The sequence below is a fragment of the Geotrypetes seraphini genome, chromosome 3 (assembly GCF_902459505.1).
Source record: "Geotrypetes seraphini chromosome 3, aGeoSer1.1, whole genome shotgun sequence".
NCBI lineage: Eukaryota > Metazoa > Chordata > Amphibia > Gymnophiona > Dermophiidae > Geotrypetes > Geotrypetes seraphini.
This window is the reverse complement of record NC_047086.1, coordinates 134,583,000-134,604,584: the sequence shown is the minus strand read 5'-3', so window position 1 is coordinate 134,604,584 and position 21,585 is coordinate 134,583,000. Positions and strand designations below refer to the sequence as shown.

General features: G+C 35.3%; 1 protein-coding gene across 1 annotated transcript in view; it reads left to right on the top strand.

Annotated features, from left to right (window-relative positions):
• DRC1 (dynein regulatory complex subunit 1) overlaps positions 1–21,585 on the top strand; it is a 152,204-nt gene that overhangs the window by 45,847 nt on the left and 84,772 nt on the right. Inside the window, exons 8-9 of the mRNA XM_033935808.1 lie at positions 3,115–3,254; positions 19,421–19,555. Coding sequence (XP_033791699.1) covers positions 3,115–3,254; positions 19,421–19,555 — 275 coding nt within the window. The remainder of the gene's footprint in view (positions 1–3,114; positions 3,255–19,420; positions 19,556–21,585) is intronic.

The window sequence follows — 21,585 nt, the reverse complement described above, 5'->3', positions numbered from 1 at the left end:
TAAACCTGATACTTTATTCTAAAGAATCCGGTATCCGGGTCTTCCTTCCACTGCCCTATAAAAGGCGTATCAAAAATCTTACTTGTGGTCCGGGCCGCAGTTTCCTACTTACTCAGGGACGGGCCCGGTCACAGTGGGTATAGCAAATAAACTGTCTCATAGGGATCCTTTTACAAAGCCATGATAGTGTTTCCTGTAAAGCAAATGCGATGCGGCCCATTCATTTCTTATGGGCTGTGTCGCATTTGCTGCACCGGGAATCAATTCCGTAACTTTGTAAAAAGAGTCTATATTCTCTTAAAATTGTGTAGTTGCTACTTAATTTATCACAAATGCAGGGCAGGCTTAACCATTCAGCAGACTAGGTGGATGCCTAGGGCAGAAGTTTCATGGGGGCAGCAAAGAGTAGTTGCAGTAGTTGCAAAACAATAGGTTCTGACAAAATTGAAGAATCAGTGCTTATTTTTACCTGTTGTGGAGTGCAGGCAGTTATCAAATAGATATTTTTCCTGGATGCGTACCTTTTGAACACTAATATAATAGGCCCTAAGAAAAACCCAACCTTTGCCAAAATATCTATGACAATCCAAAAAAGAAGAATTTGGCAACTTAATTTCAATCCTACTCAAGACAAACACTGATACCTGTATTGAGCCACAATATCAAAATTAAGACTTCAGTACTGGGTAAACTGAGGACTTCGTTTTCAGTTTCTTGCCCCCGGGCAGACAACTCATAGATGACAAGCACCAGGCAATAAGCCTAAATAAGTTCTGCCCCGTACATCATCAAGTCTTATTTATTTAAATATAAATATGTGTGGAAAAACTTTTTCTCAAAAGGCATACCCTGTTGCTTGAGAAGGGAAGAAACAAATGAAGTTGTAAATCTCCAAACTCTCCAAGAATTGATACAAAAATTTACTTAACATGAGAAAATCAATACATTAAGAGCTCCTTTTACAAAGGTGCGCTAGCGTTTTTAGTGCACGTACCGGATTAGCATGTGCTATAGTGTGCGCTACCCGAAAAACTACTGCCTGCTCAAGAGGAGGCAGTAGCGGCTAGCACGCGCAAAAATTTAGCGCGCGCTATTCCGCGCGTTAAGGCCCTATCGCACCTCTGTAAAAGGAGCCTTAAATGTGATCTGCTGAAATGTGGAACCCGTAAGGCTGATCCAATTTATCTGAGTCCCAAAGGGATACTGGTGCTGCTCGACAGAGTTCCATTTCAAATTCTTCGTCAGGAGCAGAGACAAATCAGTCCTTTTGTTTGAAATGTAAACAAGTATAATCCTTTGTATTCTTTTCGGACTTGGCAATAAATCCCGATGCGTCCAGAACTTAACTCAGTCAACGCTGAACTGGGTATGGAACTGGTGCTTGTCATCTATGAGTTGTCTGTCTGGGGCAAAAAACTGAAAACAAAGTCCTCAGTTTACCCAGTTCTGAAGTCTTAATTTTGATATTGTGGCTCAATACAGGCACCAGTGTTTGTTTTGAATAGGATGGAAATTCAGTTGCCAAATTCTTCCTTTTTTAACACTGACATCATAAATGAAAAAAAGTTTAAAGTATGATGTGCAGTTATTCATTTTTAATGAATCCTTTCTATTCTTGTAGAAAGTGAAAGTACTTAAATTATAGAAAGTGTTGACAGCAGGATATATAGCCTTACATACTCTCCCTCTTCCACTTAATGTTGTCTTTTATCAGGTATTTATATGACTGGCTAGGTCCTGTCAGAAGTGCAAACAAAAAGGTGTGCCTGCATGATGCAGGGCTCTCAAAAATTAGATGTAAATAAGCTGGAGAGCACACCCTCATGGGCTTCATTGGATGACATCACCCAGATCTAAGGCTATATATCCTGCTGTCCTCGAAGAATAGGTACAGGTAAGTTATTTTGCTTTCTCCAAGGACAAGCAGGGTACCACAGCTTTATATCTGGAAATCCCTATCTATAGATCTCCTTCAACATACAAGGGAAATATGTAGAAGACCCTGATCATTTTCTCCACATTTATGCATGCAAGAAACATAGAAGATGACGGCAGAAAAGGGCTACAGCCCATCAAGTCTGCCCACTCTGCTTACCCACCCCCTGTCTATGCCCTAATGACCCAATTTCCTTATCTTGACCCTCGTAGGGATCCCACATGGGTATCCCATTTATTCTTAAAGTCTGGCACGCTGTCTGCCTCGATCACCTGCACTGGAAGCTTGTTCCAATGATCAACCACTCTCTCTGTGAAGAAATACTTTCTGGTGTCGCCATGAAATTTTCCGCCCCTGAGTTTGAGCGGGTGCCCTCTTGTGGCCGAGGGTCCCTTGAGAAAGAAAATATCATCTTCCACTTCGACACGTCCCGTGAGGTACTTAAATGTTTCGATCATGTCTCCCCTCTTCCTACGTTCCTCAAGAGTGTAGAGCTGCAATTTGTTCAGTCTCTCTTCGTACGAGAGACCCTTGAGCCCCGAGATCATCCTGGTGGCCGTCCGTTGAACCGATTCAATTCTGCGCACATCTTTACTGTAATGTGGCCTCCAGAATTGCACACAGTACTCAAGTTGAGGTCTCACCATGGCCCTGTACAACGGCATTATGACTTCAGGCTTTCGGCTGACGAAACTTCTATTGATACAACCCAATATCTGCCTTGCCTTAGATGAAGCCTTCTCCACTTGATTGGCAGTTTTCATGTCTGCACTGATGATTACTCCTAAATCTCGTTCTGCTGAAGTCCTAGTTAAAGTTTCTCCGTTCAAGAAGTACGTCCTGCATGGATTTCCGCTTCCGAGGTGCATGACCTTACATTTCTTAGCATTGAAGCCTAGCTGCCAGGTTGAGGACCAACTTTCCAATGTAAGCAGGTCCTGCGCCATATAATTCTGTAAACTGCATTCACTTACTATATTACATAGTAATATAGTATATAGTAAATACTATATTACATAGTAAGGTGCACATAACCACAGGTACCTAGTTATAAAATTGGCCTTTTTGTGTTTAATATTCCGGTTATGAGTATTTGGAGGGAGGCATAGAGATGGGAGGTTTACAGGATAAAGGTTCTGTATCTGATATTCTATTCTGGTTGTAATTTTGAACACTAGATACTACAGCAGCAGTTGCAGCAAATGAAGGCAACTTACCAACTCAATCAGGAAAAATTAGAATACAACTTCCAAGTACTAAAAAAGCGGGATGAAGAGAACACAATCACAAAAGCCCAACAAAAGAGGAAGCTTAATCGGTAAGCCCTTTCACATCTTTGTTTTGTAAAATTCACTTAATCATTGCTTACCAGAAAGTTCATACAATCAGAGCCTTAGGCCCCTCCCACTGCACCCTGAGGTACATTGCGAGGGGGAAGGCCTATCATTTGCAACACAGGGCCCTATAGGCAGGAGGGAGTGGGCTTCCCTCATGCTGATTTTGCAGTGGAAGGTATGGAGGTGTCGGGTGATGGGAGGGTGTTCCATGATGTTGGTGGTGTCAGGTGATGTGGGGGGGCTTCCATGATGTCAGGAGTGACAGGTGATGGGGGGTTCATGATGTCGGGGGTATTGGGTGATATGTGTGTGTGTGTGGGGGGGGGTTCCATGATGTCGGGTAATGTGTGTCTGTGTGTGTGTGTGTTTAAGGGGTTGTTCCTTGAAGTCGGGAGGTGTCGGGTGATGTGTGGGGGGTCCAGGAATGTTGGAGGATGTCAGGGGGAGGGGTGTAGGGCTCCACAGCTCAGCTGATCCTGGCAGGGGAAATCCCTATCAGTTCAGCCGGCAGGAATCCCTGATGGGGATTTCTCTGCCACCATCAGACAAGGTAGTTGGGTATGTCTACAAAACTTGCTTTTGTTCTTTTTTTTTTTATAAATCTTTATTCATTTTTGCAACTTACAAGTGTATCAATAAATGACATTTGAAATTGAATACAATACTTGAATTTCTATCATATTCAACATTAATAATAAATGATAAAATCCCTCCCTCCCATCCCTCCCATATCCTATACATTCACATAAATCCTATAAAATTTTCTTTCCTTTTGATCTAGATAATTAATAAAAATTCCAAAAATGGGGCGTGGCTTTGGAGCGGACAAAGATGGCTGGGTAATGGAGTAGCTCCGCGAAGTCAAGTTATTTATTATATTGTATAGCTGGGAAAAAGTTGAAGAATCGCTCTGTCAGTGTGTTAATAATTTGAATAATGTCTTCCGGAAAGCAAAATAAAAGCTCGTCAGCGGGAAATGGTGCAGGGAGCGTTAAATGGTCAAAAATAGAAGCGGCATCACCACTGTCAGTTCTGTTACCTTCAGAGGATATTCAAACAGTAAAAGAAATTGTTTTGGAATGCGCAAAAAATATAAAGGAGGTAAAGGAAGAAGTAGAATGTTTAACAAGGAAGCTGAAAGTTATTGATGTAAAAGTGGAACATGTAGAGAAAAGAGTTGAAAAGTGTGAGGTAGAAATAATACAACATAAGGAAAATGGTAGAGAAATTGAAGCATTAAAAAGAGAAGTGGAAGATTTATCCAATCGTGAGAGATGGAGCAATTTAAGAGTGCTTGGAGTACCGGAGGGAATTGAACAGAGTGATCCGATTGCCTTTCTGCTTAATTTCCTGCCAAAAGTGCTGCCGATTCAAAGTAAGTATCCGTTGGAGATAGAAAGAGCGCACAGGATACCAATGAGAATAACAAATAATCAAAAAGGTCCACGTCCACTGATATTCAAGTTACTTAGATATCAACAAGTGGCTGAAATACTTAGACTGGCCAAAGATAACAAAAATTTAAAATGCCAGAATTCCAAAATATACATTGTTCCTGACTTTGCTAAAGTAACAGCACAAAAAAGAAAACAGCTGTTAGACCTGAGGCCACAACTTAGGGCTTTAGGAGCCAGATATGGTCTAATATATCTGGCAACTATGCGGGTCACTCTCAGGAATAAAACTTTAAACTTTGAAAATGCGGCAAAACTTAAAGAATTTTTAGATCAATGTGAGTCACCTATGACTACATAAGATGCATATGGATGAGTGATTTTTCAGTGATTTAAAGTGTTTGATTTTTGTTTTAAAGTAGAGAGTTTATTTGTTTTAAAGTAAATATGTTCTTACAGAGGATATTACAGTTGAATTTGAACTGTGCTCAACATTCTATTTCTGGCTCGTGTGTCATTTGGAATGCAGCAGGAAAGGATACAGAAGTTCCATTACTGCACAAGTTAAAAGGATTGACTGAACTGGTGTGGCTTTTGAAATTTTGGGAAAGGAAAAGTTTGGATGCTTCTATTAAAAAAACAAAAACAAAAAACAAACAAACAAAGTGGAGTGATATAATTGGTGTGTATTAACTGATGAGTTTAAGGAAGTAAGATGAAAAATTTAGTATATGCATTAAGTGTGAATCTGCAATGGAAGAATGGATTTGGAATATGTCTATATGAAGTCTAAAATCTCTCATTTTAAGGTTATGGAACCTATTGCAATACATGGATTGAATTATATGCAACGGAAGTCCATTTATGTAACTGTGGAAGTAAATGGATAATTTGCTAGAATTGGTCTGATATGAAAATAGATGATGAATGATTTGTGATGTAACATAAAAATAAATAGAGCTCATGCATGTATGATACGGCTGATCTCTACCTGACATCACATGTCTGAAATCGATGAATAAGATCAAATATTAATGGCAAATCCTAAAAGAAGAAAGAAAATTTTGGAATTGGAATTTTTTAAATAATCGATGAGGATTTTGGAAGATGTTTTTTTTTTTTTTTTAATTCTTTATTCATTTTTAAAACTTTCATCAAGTGTACAATGTATCATAATAAACAGAATTAATCAGAGCACTTGCATATCTTATCATTATAATCTAAACATACAAATGTAACCCTCTCCCCACCCTCCCTCAAATCTTTTCATTCATAATAAGAAACCTATATTTGTATCCCTCCCCCCTCCCATTACTATTTGTTGTATGATTAATAGAAAAATGGCATTTAATCATGACAAAAAGACGTTAATGGCTCCCAAATTTTAATAAAATTATTATAATTTCCATTTTGTATCACTATTGATCTTTCCATTCTATATATGTGGCATAATGAATTCCACCAAAAATTAAAGTTCAACCTAGTATGATCTTTCCAGTTATTAGTAATATGTTGGATGGCAACTCCAGTCATGATCATTAAAAGTTTATTATTACTCGATGATATTGAAATATTTAGGAATTTGGATTAAAAATACAGTAGATGATACGGTAAAAGAAAATGAAAAACTTTTGTTAAAAAAGGTTACAGAATTATGTGAACACTGGAATCCATTACATTTATCTTGGTGGGGGAGAGTCCAAACTGATGATATTGCCTGTGGTTTGCTATCAAATGTGTATGATACCAGTATTCTTTCATGGGTCTTTCTATAAAAAATTGAACTCAATAATTACCAAATTTATTTGGCTTGGTAAAACTCCTAGAATTGCTTTAGTATCTTTGCAAAAACCAATTAAGGAGGGTGGGGTAAATTTTCCAAATTTTTATAGGTACCATCAGGCCTATATTTTACGTCAAGGTATGTATTGGGTCCTCCCGGAGCTCATTGAATATACTCCTGATTGGTTATATTTGGAATGGCGACTCATGTTTCCTTTACATCTTTCTCATTTTCTCAGTATCAAGATGCCCAGATTATACAAAGAAAATAGAATTTTAATGGATACATGGAAAACCTTAAGATTTGTTAGTAACTTAACAGCTATCCCTATCAATAAATCAACTAATCAATCCATATGGCTAAACTCCAAGATTCAAATTGGCGGTTTCAAGATCGTCTGGAAACATTGGATAATTGCAGGAATTAGAAATTTAAATGATGTCATATCTAATGGTAAATTGCTGGATTTTACACAATTGCAACACAAATTTGGGCTTCATAAATCACAATGTTTTCGCTGGTTGCAATTGAAGCAGGCCATTCAGGCTGGGTTCCCTGAATGGAAAAATCTTAATACTCAGTCCAATTTGGAATTCTTATGTTTTCAGGCGGACTTTCTGGGTCACCAGGCCGCACAGTGGTATAAATCTATTAGTGATTTGGTTAAAAAAAAACCTAAAAATGGTCTGAGGGATATTTGGAGCATTGAGATTAAGCATCAGATTTCAGCATCTCAATGGCCACAAATTTGGTCTTGGAGAATGAGATGTACAATGTCAGCATCTATGAGACAAACATGTTTTTTTTTTTGTTACATAGAGCTTTTTGGACCCCAGTTAGATTACAAAAGTTAAATAGTTCTTTGTCCAATAGATGCTGGCATTGTAAATTGGAGATAGGGACTTTGGACCATCTTTTATTCTTCTGTCCCCATATCTTAGCCTTTTGGAACTCAATCTGGGATCAAATAAATTGTTTATTGGAAAACCATGTAGTGTTATCTTATGATACTGTGATATTTGGAAGATGGTTTGGATTTTATCATATTAGAAACTAAGATGATATGAAGATTTTACTGTAAACTCTCATTAGCTGTGCTATGTTGGATAGATTTATTTTTGAACCTTATGGCAATGCATGGCTTGAGATATATGAAATGGAAGTCCATTAATGTAGCAGAGGATACAAAATAGATAATTTGCCAGAATTTGATCTGTCTTGAAGAGGAGTGATGAAAGATTTACGATGGAATATAAAAGTGAATCAGAGTTCATGCATGTATGATACGGCTGATCTCTAATTGATATCACATATCTGGAATGGATGGACAGAATCATTATAAATTGCAGGCAAATCTTAAAGAAGAAAGAAATTTGAATATACTAAATAGCTGATGAGGAATTTGGAAGATGGATTGGAGACTTGGGATGATATGAAGATTTTACTGTGGAATTTTATGGAAAGCTGTGCTATTTTAGATAGATTTATTTTTAGAAAATTTTTATTATTTATAGTGAGGAAGTGAATTAAATATATAGAGAGTATTCACATTCAATTTTGAATTAAATGTATTAAGTAAATTGAGGGGCTGGGATCTATATTATTATAGAAACTGGGTTTGGAAGGTAATTATATCATTATAAAGTTTAATGGATTATTTATCTGAAGGGGTTTTTTATTCTTGTTATATTTTCCCTATATAATAAGATTGGAGAAGGAAAAGATAGTTAAAGGAGGGGAGGTAATTTGTGTTAAAGAATTTAAATTAATATGTGATTTTATTTTCATACTATGATTGTATGGCTAATGATTAGTTGAATGATAGATATAACTTGTGGGGAGTTTATCTGTTGCTTAGTCTGGAATGTGCATTTCAAAGTTTGCATTTATTTTGTGGGTGGGGAGGGGGTGGGGATTGAGGATATTGGGAGGGGGGTAGGGGAGGGGATGGGGTATAATATTTTTGTCAAGATGGGGAATAGAATATATATTATTATTGGGATGGAAATTTTGGGATATTATTTTTGATTTATACCATGACTTTTAAGATTTTTTCATTGAATGTTAATGGTCTCAACCATCCGATAAAAAGGAAAAAAACATTAATGTTCTTAAAGCAGCAGAATGCGGATGTTTATTTCATACAGAAGACACACCTTAATGGTAATGAATCAAAGAAATTAATTGGTAATTGGGTAAAGGATTGTTTTTTTGCACCTGCGGTAGGGAAGAAAGCTGGTGTAGCTATTTTAATTAATAAAAAGTGTTCTGCAGGATTTAGTATGGTGGCTGCAGATCAATTAGGAAGATGGGTACATGTTGTAACCAGGTCTGGGGCCTGAGTAAGACTCCACAGCACATATAGTGATTACACAAAAATGACACCTGCGTGTGACCCAGACTGGAGTCACCCTGCAGTCAAAGAATGACACCAAGAACCAAAAGCAAAAATAAACCACAATTCCTCAGAATGAGAAGTAAAAAAAAATTCAGGATTTATTATCTTCAAAGTAATAAGGGCAGGCTTATTAGAAGTCCTACTCAAAACAGGTAAGTGAAATATCTTCAGTCCAAGTTCACCAAGCAGAGTAATGAACAGTCCAAACATAAATAAAAACAAAAAGAATACTTTTTTTCTTTTTTCACCCCACTGGGTTTTAGCTCTCAAATAACCATGCTCCTAAACAGGGCATTTTAGTTCCTTCCAAACACTGAATAACACAATAGGGTTTAAGGCACTGGCTGCCCTATTGCTAGTGTTTCAAAAGAAGCCTCTGACAGCCAAGCCTTGCACTGTCAGGATAAGGAGAGTGCCTCAGGTTTGCTTTACTTTTTAGCTTATAATAGCTTCAAATTTTCCCTCCCAGATTATAGCAAACCTCTCCCTCAATTCAGGCACTAACAGCTTCTTAACAAAAAAAAAAACAGAGCAGAAAAGAAACCACAAAGTCCTTCAAGGTTCAGCTTCATTCAAGACAGTCTTTTACACACAGCAAGCTGAACAAACACGAAAAAAAATGCACTCACTGATTCTTCACTGTTAGCTTCCTTTAGCAGGTACAGCTGGTAGACAAACCAACTTCCATGGCTTCCTCAGCCAAGCTCATTTCCTCTGGCAAGAGTTCAGTTTCCATTGGGAGTTCCAGCTCAGGCACAGCTTCTTCCAAAATATCTCCAGCTTCTTGTACCTCCATGGGTGAGACGGGTTCGCCTCTGCCTGGCCCAAGGAGACTTGCAGGGAGCAAAGGTCCCAACCTTCTCCCTAACCTGCTTCCTCCCTTGAACTGAGCTGCTGGTTTTATACTGATTGGGCCACACCCTAACCTGGCTGATTCAGCAGTCCTCAAAGCAGCTCTAGAGCTCCTCCTTTGGTGACCTGAATATTGCTGGTCTAGGGAACTTTCAGGATATTCCAACTCCCTCTGGAGGTCAGGGTGAGAATCAGCCCGATTCTTCCAAGGACAACCTTTGGGCACTCCTTTCCGGGTTTTACTGGGAGTCTCAATAGGAACCCTATCCGGAACCAGGGCAGGCACGAAGTCTGTCTGGTTACAATGTGAACATGAGTATGGGCAATAGTACTATGGCGCTTTTTAATGTGTATGTCCCTAATTCGAATCAAATTGAATACTTTAAAGCTCGACAACCAATAATTTTACCATTGGCTGCTAATAAATTGATAGTGGCAGGAGATTTTAATGCTGTTATGGACCCTTTATTGGATAAAAAACCTAGCAAAATTTTAAAATCATTAGGGTTGGAGAATTTTGTAAATTCTTGCAATTTAAAGGATATTTGGCGAATTCTTCATTTTAATGATCGAGAATTTTCATTTTATTCACATGTTCATAAATCTTTTTCTAGAATTGATTATATTTTTGTTTCTGATGGATTAATACAAGATGTTACTCACGTTTCTATAGATCCAATAATTTTATCGGATCATGGGGGTGTGTGGATTAATTTAGATATTAATGACCAAGATAATATTAGGCCGGTGTGGAGATTTAATAATGCATTGCTTGCATATCCAAAATTTTGTGAAGAATTTCAATCAAAAATTGATGATTATTTTCAAATTAATAATACAGAGGAGATATCTATAGAAGTATTGTGGGATGCTTTCAAGGCAGTAATGAGAGGACAGATTATATCATTCTCAGCCTATTCTAAAAAGCAATTAATAAAACAATTTGTTGAGATAGAAAAAGAAATTAAATTTTTGGAATCAAAGTTGGTTAAAAAATGGGAGAACTCAACGTTGCAAGCTTTATTAAAAGTTAAATATAAATATAATGAGATTTCTTCTAAATTGGCTAGGAAAAATGTTCTTTGTCAGCAAGCTTTGTATTATGGTAATGCAAATAAGGCAGGAAGATTATTGGCTAATTATCTTAAAGTGAAAAGAAGTAAGATGAAAATGAATGCAATTAAAGATAACAAAGGAGTTACTCATTTTCAAATTGAATCTATTTTAAAACAGTTTTTAAAATATTATAAAAACCTGTATTCTTCTGAACCGTATTTAGATAAAGAAAAGGATGGAAAAGAGTTTTAAAATTTTATTGAAGGACCGAAGGTTCCTGATCATATAAAAAGAAGTTTGGAAGAACCAATATCACTAAAAGAATTACAAACAGCATTGAAGTCTCTTAGAGTGGGGACCGCTCCAGGTGGTGATGGTTTTACAGTAGAGTTTTACAAAACATTTCAAAATACCTTTTTGTCTCATTTATTAAATTTATATCAGAATCAACTTAAGAAAGGTTGTATATCAGGCACTATGGCAGAGTCGTTGACTATTGTTTTGCCAAAGCCAAATAAAGATCCCATGTTGGTTTCAAATTACAGGCCTATCTCTTTGATAAATGTGGATGGTAAGTTATTAGCCAAACTTTTGGCTATGCGTTTGGCAAAAGTTCTTCCTTACATAATTGGTATGCACCAAACAGGGTTTGTTGCTCAGAGACACTCTTCTAATAATACTAGATTGGCCTGGCAGATGTTATATTTAACAAAAGAAATTAGAGATCCGGCTTTTTCTGTATCTCTGGATTCAGAGAAAGCTTTTGATAGTGTGGAATGGACATTAATGTACCAGGCCATGGAATGGTTTGGTATAGGTTCGGGATTTATACAAATGATTCAAACTCTATATAGCTCTCCTGTTGCTAGATTATATATTAATAATAATTTTTCTGATTGTTTCAAATTGCAAAGGGGAGTTAGACAGGGTTGTCCTCTATCTCCTTTACTTTTTGATATAATGCTTGAACCCTTATTATTAGCTATTCAACAGGTGAAGGAGATACAAGGTATACCACGTTCTGGTAGAGAGTATAAAATATCTGCATATGCAGATGATATATTGCTCCATTTGAGAAATCCTGAAACAACCATTCCAAGTTTACTTGATCTGATTGAAAAATTTGGAAAGTTTTCAGGATATAAAATAAATTGGTCTAAATCAGAAGTTCTTCCTTTAAATGTGTATTGCACAAAAGGATTATTTGAATCATTCCCTTTTATATGGAAAGAAGAAGGAATAAAATATTTAGGTATATGGATAAAAAACACACTTGATGAAACAATTGAAATGAATGAAAAAAGTTTATTACAAAAAGTAACAGAGTTATGTGAGCAATGGAATCCCTTACATATAAACTTTTAATGATTTTAACAGGAGTTGCTATCCAACAAATAACATACAATTGGAAAGACTATAGGGGGTTAAGCTATTGTTTTTGGTGGAATTCAGTGTGTCATGTGTATGAAATGGAGAGAACATTGGCGGTTAGAAAAGGATATTTTAATAAATTTAAAGAAGTGTGGGGACCATTAATAAATTACTATAGTAAATAATAGTATTTATTCCCAATGAGTATATATATTTGGTGGGTGCGAGGGTGGGATTAATAATTTTTATGATAAATAACAAGAGGGATATGATTATATAAAATTGTGTTAGATAAATACAAATATATTTGAAGAGGGGAGATAGTGGGTAATTCTTATTGTGAGTTGATTGTAGAAATTCAAGTGAAATTGTATTTTATTATTTTGACTTATTTTACACTTGTTTGGATAATTCAAAAAATGAATAAAGAAGTATAAAAAAAAAAAATTCAGAAAACCCCCTCGTCTTACCCTCTCATTTGCATTGTACTTATAATGGAAAAATGGTATATATTCATTACAATAATTTGTCAATGGCCCCAAGATCTCTTTAAATTTCTTATAATTCCCTTTTTGTATGGCTATGGTTCTTTCCATTTTATAAATGTGACATAATGAATTCCACCAAAAACTGTAATTGAGCCTACTCCAATTCTTCCAATTACTTGTGATATGTTGTATGGCGACCCCAGTCATAACCAATAGAAGTCTGTTATTTTTGGATTACAAAAACTGTGGATGAGACTATGAAAATTAATGAAAAAAATTTATTACAAAAAGTGTCAGAAATGTGTGAACAATGGAATCCTTTATGCATATCTTGGTGGGGGAGAATACAAACTGTAAAAATGATATTACCAGTAGTTTGTTACCAAATGGGTATGATACCAATTTTTTTTCAGGGGTCACTTTACAAAAAATTGGATAAGATGTTAACAAAATTTATTTGGCTTGGAAAAAACCCCAGAATTGCTCTAGTATCTTTACAAAGACCAATTGCGGAGGGAGGGGTAAATTTTCCAAATTTTTATAGGTACCATCAAGCCTATATTATGCGTCAGGGTATGTATTGGATCCTCCCAGAGCCCATTGAACATATACCAGATTGGTTCTGGTTAGAATGGAGATTAATGTTTCCTTTACGTCTGAGTCATGTTATCAGTATTCAAATGCCAAGGTTATATAAGGATCACAAAATATTTGTTGATACTTGGAAAACTATAAGATATATAAGTAATCTAACTCCTATTCCAATAACTAAATCAACGACTCAAACAATATGGCTCAATCCAAAGATCAAAGTTGGCGGTTTTAAAATTATCTGGAAACATTGGATGATTACTGGAATTCGGATTTTAGAAGATGTAATAAATAAAGGTAAACTGCTTGAATTTTCACAATTGCAAAATAAATTCGGTTTGAATAAATCACAATATTTCAGATGGATGCAATTGAAGCAGGCCATTCAGGTAGGGTTCCCTGAATGGAAAAATCTTAATAACTATCATAGTATGGAATTCTTATGTTTTCAGATAGATTCCATGGGTCACCAGGCCGCAATGTGGTATAAATTAATATCTGGATTCGTACATAAAAAGAAAAAAAATGGTCTTAGAGATATTTGGAGCATTGAGATTAAGCATCAGATTAATGCATCTCAATGGCCACGACTTTGGTCTTGGAGGTTAAAATGCACATTGTCAGCCTCTATGAGACAAACTTGGTTTTTTATTTTACATAGAGCTTTATGGACCCCTACACGTTTACATAGAATAGATAGCTCTAAGTCTAATAGATACTGGCATTGTCATCTTGAAGCAGGGACATTAGATCATCTTTTATTCTATTGTCCATTCATATTAATATTTTGGAAATCAATTTGGCCTCAAATTAATAGGATGTTAGAAAATCCGGTAGCCTTGACATATGATACGATGTTGTTTGGTACTGCAATGAGAGCTCGAAGTCAAATTTCATCAATAACAATAAACTTTTATTTATATTGACTGGAGTAGCAGTACAGCAAATTACACATAATTGGAAAAATTATGACAGATTGAACTATAATTTTTGGTGGAACTCAGTTTGCCATATATATAAGATGGAGCGTACATTTGCAACACAAAAAGGATATATGGATAAGTTCAAGAAGATTTGGGGACCATTAACAGATTTTTGCAATGACTGATTTTAATTTTTTCCCATAATAAGATAATGGTTAAAGAAGGGAGGGAGGGAAGGGGTAAAGAATTTATTCTCTTTATTATACATTATAAAAAATATATCATAATGAATGAATGATAGTCTTATGAGAAATTAATGTGATAAAGGGAGGGAAAAGGGTTCATAATTAAATAATAATTGATAAAATCATTACAATATATATGTTATATAAATTCATAAAAAAAATAATATAAAATATGGTTTATATAAAATACATTATAGAGATATCAAGTGTATTGTTAAGATAAATGTATGGAAAATTTATAACACTTGTTGATATGTGAAAAAATCAATAAAAAACTTAAAACAGACAAAAGAATGTTATTTTTAGATGAAATTTGGCTCTTTGCTCTCATTGACATACCAAATAGAACTGTTCATAAGATAATACCACAGGATTTTCCAATAAACAATTTATTTGGCCCCATATTGATTTTCAAAAGGCCAAGATGAATGGACAATAGAATAATAAATGATCTAGAGTCCCTGCTTCAAGATGACAATGCCAACATCTATTTGACTTAGAGCTATCTAACTTTTGTAATCTAACTGGGATCCAAAATGCTCTATATAGAAGAAAAAAACAAGTTTGTCTCATAGATGCGGACACTGTACATCTCATCCTCCAAGACCAAATTTGTGGCCATTGAGACGCAGAAATTTGATGAGGCGTTAATATTTTGGCTTGCCATTGATTGATTATGCCATTTTTCTAATAATTTTCTATTAATTATGTAAAATTTAGGGTTGGGTGGGGGGTGGGTCTCCATTATATGAAAATATAATAAGTAGAGGGATTCGAGGGTGGGAGGGGGAGGGTTATATTTTTAATTATAAGATATAATGATAAGATGCACAAGTGTTTAAATTTATTTTATTTATTATAAATTTTTGTACACTTGATGAAAGTTTTAAAATGAATAAAGAATTAAAAAATATATATATATTTTGGCTTGCCGCGGGGGTTAGCACGTGATGAAATGTCTGACGCAATAACCCCCGTAGCGCACCTTGATAAAAGGAGCCCAAAATGGAAAGAGTAATAGCTACACAGTAGGGGTATTTAAGAAAATTTCAAAATGTTTGAGAGCCTTTAACAAATTATTGAAATGAGTAAATACCGTTTTTCCCTTAAATAGTACATGTCTAAGATTGGGGGTGGGGGGAGGGGTAGATTTTGGGTTTTTTTTTTTTTAATTCTTTATTCATTTTTACATATTACAACAAGTGTATAAGAAAAATCATTCGAACTTATAAATATACACTTGATTAACTTTCATATATCATTAAAAATATAACTTTTCAGCCATTACCTATATTCTATAATATTTTGAATATTATGAACTATTCCTAGTATCTAAACAATTGATATCAAGTTAGAAAACCCTCCCAACTCCTCCCTCCCCTTACAAAAGTTCCATTCCCAATACATCAAAAACAGTTAAATACTCTTATACATTATAGGATTTAATATTTATTACCCACCCATCCCCTCCATGTCAAATATCTTACTTTGGGAAAACGTTATTACTCATTACAAAAATCTGTTAATGGTCCCCAAATCTTCTGAAATTTACCAAAATATCCTTTGTGTTGCTATTGTGCGCTTCATTTTATATATATGACACACAGAATTCCACCAGAAACTGTAATTTAATCTGCTATGATTTTTCCAATTGAATCTAATCTGTTGAATGGCAACTCCAGTCAATATAAATAAAAGTTTGTTATTATTTGACGAAATCTGACTCTTCGCTCTCATTGACATGCCAAAAAAAAAAATAAAAAATAGTTTCATATGTCAAAGCTACTGGATTCTCTAACATCCTATTGATTTGAGGCCAAATTGATTTCCAAAATACTAATATAAATAGACAATAGAATAAAAGATGATCTAATGTCCCAGCCTCAAGATGACAATGCCAACATCTATTAGACTTAGAGCTATCTAATTTTTGTAAACGAACAGGGGTCCAAAAAGCTCTATGCAAAAGAAAGAACCAAGTTTGTCTCGTAGATGCAGACACTGTACATCTCATCCTCCAAGACCAAATTCGTGGCTATTGAGACGCATTAATTTAATGCTTAATCTCAATGCTCCAAATGTCCCGAAGACCAGTTTTTGTTTTTTTATTCACAAATCCAGATATTAATTTATACCACACTGCGGCCTGGTGCCCATGAAATCTACCTGAAAGCATAAGAATTCCAAACTATGTTGATTATTAAGAGTTTTCCATTCAGGGAACCCCGCCTGAATGGCCTGCTTCAATTGTAACCATCTAAAACTTTGTGATTTGTTGAGACCAAATTTATGTTGCAATTGTGAAAACTCAAGCAGCTTACCATTAGATATTACATCTTCCAATGTACGTATTCCTGCCAGCATCCAATGCTTCCAGATAATTTTAAAACCATCAATTTTGATCTTGGAGTTAAGCCAAATTGTTTGATTTGTTGATTTATTTATCGGAATAGGAGTTAGACTATTTACATATCATAGAGTTTTCCATGTATCAACAAATATTCTATGTTCTTTATATAGCCTAAGCATTTTGATACTAAGTACATGACCAAGTCGCAAAGGAAACATGAGTCGCCATTCTAACCAAAACCAGTCTGGGATATTATCAATGGGCTCTGGGAGGACCCAATATATACCTTGACGCAAAATATAGGCCTGATGATACCTATAGAAATTAGGAAAATTTATCCCCCCCTCCATAAATGGCTTTTGCAAAGGCACTAAAGCAATTCTAGGAATTTTACCCAGCTAAATAAATTTTGTTAGAATACTATTTAACTTTTTATAAAAAGACCCCTGAAAAAAATTGGTAACATTCCCATTTGGTAACAAACCACAGGTAAAATCATCAGTTTGTACTCTCCCCCACCAAGATAAGTGCAGAGGATTCCATTGCTCACACATTTCTGTTACCTTCTGTAATAAACATTTTTCATTTAATTTCATTGTATCATCCACTGTATTTTTGATCCAAACTCCTAAATATTTTAGATTATCTTCCTTACATACAAAAGAAAATGCATCAAATAAACCTTTTGTACAATGTACATTAAGTAGAAGAACTTCTGATTTATTCCAATTTATCTTATAACCTGAAAACTTTCCAAATTTCACAATCAACTCAAGCAAGCATGGAATGGTTGTTTCTGGATTTCTCAAATAAAGCAAGATATCATCCGCATATGTAGATACTTTATATTCTCTATCTGAATGCGGAATACCCTGTATCTCCTTCACCTGTTGAATAGCTAATAACAAGAGTTCCAAAACAATATCAAAAAGCAAAGGAGATAAAGGACAACCTTGTCTAACCCCATCTACCAATTAAAACGTTCTGAAAAATTATTATTAATATACAACTTAGCAGCAGGGGAGCTATACAACGTTTGTATTATTTGTATAAATACTGAACCTATACCAAACCATTCCATTGCTTGATACATGAAGGTCCATTCTACTCAGACAAAGGCCTTCTCTGCATCCAAGGACACAGAAAAAGCCGGCTCTTTCATGGCTTTTGTTAAATACAGTATATGAAACGCCTATCTAGTATTATTAGAAGAATGTCTTTGAGCAACAAATCCTGTTTGATGCATACCTATAATGAAAGGGAGAGCTTTAGCCAATCTTAAAGCCAATGTCTTAGCCAAAAGTTTACCATCTACATTGATTAAAGAAATAGGCCTATAATTTGAAACTTTGATAATTAGAGATTTTGGTTTTTGTATAATTGTAAGGAATGGTAGGAAAGAATTTAGTATGTGGGTTTAAAAAAAAAATTATTTATTCATTTTTCATCTTACAACAAATTCATATATATTAAACATTTGTCAATTAAAACATCATTTGAAATTCTATCATTTATGATATTAGTATATAATAATTTTATCCCATCCCACCCTCCCTTTCATTCTTACATTCAATCAAATGTTTCACATCAATAATCTTTCCTAATGATCTAATCATTTAATAAATTCAGATTCCCCCCTCCCATCCCTTCTACCTTAGATTGTATTTATACTCATTGCAATATTTTGTTAATGGTCCCCATATCTCATTAAATTTATTAAAATTCCCTTTTTGTACAGCTATTGTTCTCTCCATTTTGTAAATATGACATATTGAATTCCACCAGAAATTATAATTAAGTCTATTCCAATTTTTTCCAATTACTTGTAATCTGTTGTATGGCGATTCCTGTCATAATCATTAAAAGTTTATTATTCTTTGATGAAATTTGGCTCTTTGTTCTCATTGCCATACCGAATAAAATCATATCACAGAATAATGCCACATGATTCTCCAATAAACAATTAATTTGGGGCCAAATTGATTTCCAAAAAGTCATAATAAAGGGACAATAGAATAATAAATGATCTAAAGTCCCTGCTTCAAGATTACAGTGCCAGCATCTATTAGACTTAGAGGAATCTAACTTTTGTAATCGAACTGGGGTCCAAAATGCTCTATGTAACAAAAAGTATGTGTTTAGTATGTGTTTTGAATTGTTATGGAAGGGGAGGGAGGGGGGAGATAAGTTTTTAAATGGATTATTGCAGAATATTAAGTGTTGTATCTAAGTAAAAATGTTTTTATTTGATGATACACTTATTATAAGTTTATACAAATGAATAAAGATTTTTTTTTTTTTTTTTAAGAAGTAGAAAGTTTGTCTCAAGGAAGGTGAAGCTGTGCAGCGGACCCTACGACTCCAGAGTCAGGGCCATTGTGCAGTGGAAATGGCGTATTGTATCTCCCAGCTCCAAATATCGTGTAAACCCACTCCATTTTTCTTTAATGTTATGTATCATTAACAATCTGAAAATTTCAATAAAAAGTGATAGTTTCCATTTCTTGAATTTCAGGGAAAATTTCAGTCCATGGGAAGTGAAAATATAAATTTACTTCATTGACTTATTGACACAATTTTTCCCACAAATGGTATATTTCCTTTGGTTATTGGTTTGTATTCCTGTTGAAAATGAGATGTTACATCTCACTGATTCAAAATGTTATTTAACTGAATGCCCTCTCTTTTTGTTTTAGATTGCATGATGTTCTCAACAGCTTGAAACAGAAACTAGCAAAGCAAATAAAGCAGTATCAAGAGGAGAACCAAGCATTGGCAGATGATTATAAACGAATAGTGGAGCTCTGCAAGGATGTGCAGAGAAAAATGAGGTATGTGCTTGTGCTTTTTTTTTTTTTTTTTTACTCATGATTTCATTTTGATTGCAAAAGATTACTTTAGATTAGGGGTGGATTATCCCTAGCAGGCCACACATTACGAGGGGGTGGTGAAAAGTTCTCAGCCCAACCTAGAAGGGAATGACATGGAGCCATGAAACTTACAAGTTATTCCATATATTCACCCCTAAGTTTAAGACACTTGGCACATCACGTCTGAAGTTTCTGTAACCCTTCCAAAAAATACTCTGATATTTGGTCACTGAAATACTGCTCTGCTGCTACAATCACTTCTGAACCACTCAAACATTGTCATGCTTTCAAATTCTTTTAAAGGTTTGGAAACAGAAAATAGTTAAGAGATCTGCTGAGTAGGGTGAATGGTCTATGCCCCCAACTGTGTCAAAACATCCATCGTTTGCCAGCCTTGTGAGCAGGTGCATTGTCTTGTAAAAAGAGAACTCCTTTAAGCAGCTTCCCTCTCCCTTTTTCTTTCAATGCCTCCTTTAATCGGCACAGCAAGTTGCAGTAGCATTCTGCATTTTACCCCTTGGAAAATAGTCAGGCATTATGACACCTTCCTGACCCCCAAATACTGTGGCCATGACCTTTCCTACTGACTTTTGGGTCTTGAATTTTCTTGGCCTTGGAGAACTTGAGTGCTGCCATTGCATGGACTGTTGCTTTGTCTCAGGACTAGAGTGGTGTAATCATGTTTCATCAACAGTAGCTAGTCATTCCAAATAGTTGCCACCAGCTCACTGAAAATGCTGCATAATCAACTTGGATGTGTCCACCCAACGTCATTTCTCATCAGCATTCAAAAAATTTGGGCACCCACTTGGCTGACAGCTTTTGCATACCCAGCTGCTCGTGGATTAAACACCCAACACAATCCCCGAATATCTGTAATGTCTCAGCAATTGTTTTAGCCGATATTCACCGATCTATCAAAATCGGGTCATGAACATGGTCAACAATTTCAGGAGTTGACACCATTTGAGACCTCCCAGACTTTGCTGCATCTTGGGTCTCAAAATCTCCATGCTGTAAGTTTGCACATCACTTTTTCACTGTGGAGTATGATGGGCATTTATCCCTCAATGTTTGCATCATACATTCTTGGATTTCCTTTAGAGTTTTGTTCTATAGGAATAGGAACTTCATGACAGCTTGGAGTTCCACACTTGAAAATTTCACACTTTTCTTTGATATGGTTCAAACAGTAATCTGAGACAATGTCAAAAACAGCATTGCGATTCTGGAAATTGGCACTTTGCAAAATAAAATAATACTCTTTTCAGCTACAGTGGCAAAATAACGCTCAGAATTTAGGAAGTTGGTTGGGATAAGAACTTCTCAGCACCCCCTTGTATATAATGTCAGAAGCAGAAATGCAGAGAGCTCTATAGATCTGTGATAAAAAATAAATAAAAATTTAAAACAATGAAAACAATCCATTAAAGTGATTATTCTGAAAATATTTGCGAAATACAGTATTTAAAAACCCCCAAATTCTGGTTAATGATGTTTTCTGTGTATGTTTCCCATGGTCTCGCAGGCTGCATAAAATTCAATGGCTGGCTACAGGTTGCTTACGCTTGCTTTTAGACCCACTTAGAAAACGTTTTCGTGCCTGATTGTCAGCCTTAATGCAGCTACTCTTCATGATTAACTTGAGAGTAACTCTCACACCTGGGAAATCATACAGGAAGCTGTATTTGTTTGTTCCTTCTGGGATCAGTCTTTCTCCCTCAAGACAGCACATATGTCATACTGTATTCCTAGACCGCAAGACCGAAGATATAATCTGAGCTTTAATCACAAAGTTGTATTGTTAACTAGATGGTGATTTCAGAGGATTTTTATATGACGGAGACAAAAGCTGGACATCAACCAAGGTATTATTTTCAAGTATTTTGGTCGGAAGTATGGGACAAAATTAAAGCAATTTTCAACCTAGGTGAACAACTCTCAGTTAAACTTATAGTTTTCAAATCTTTAGTATTATCTGCACATCTCTC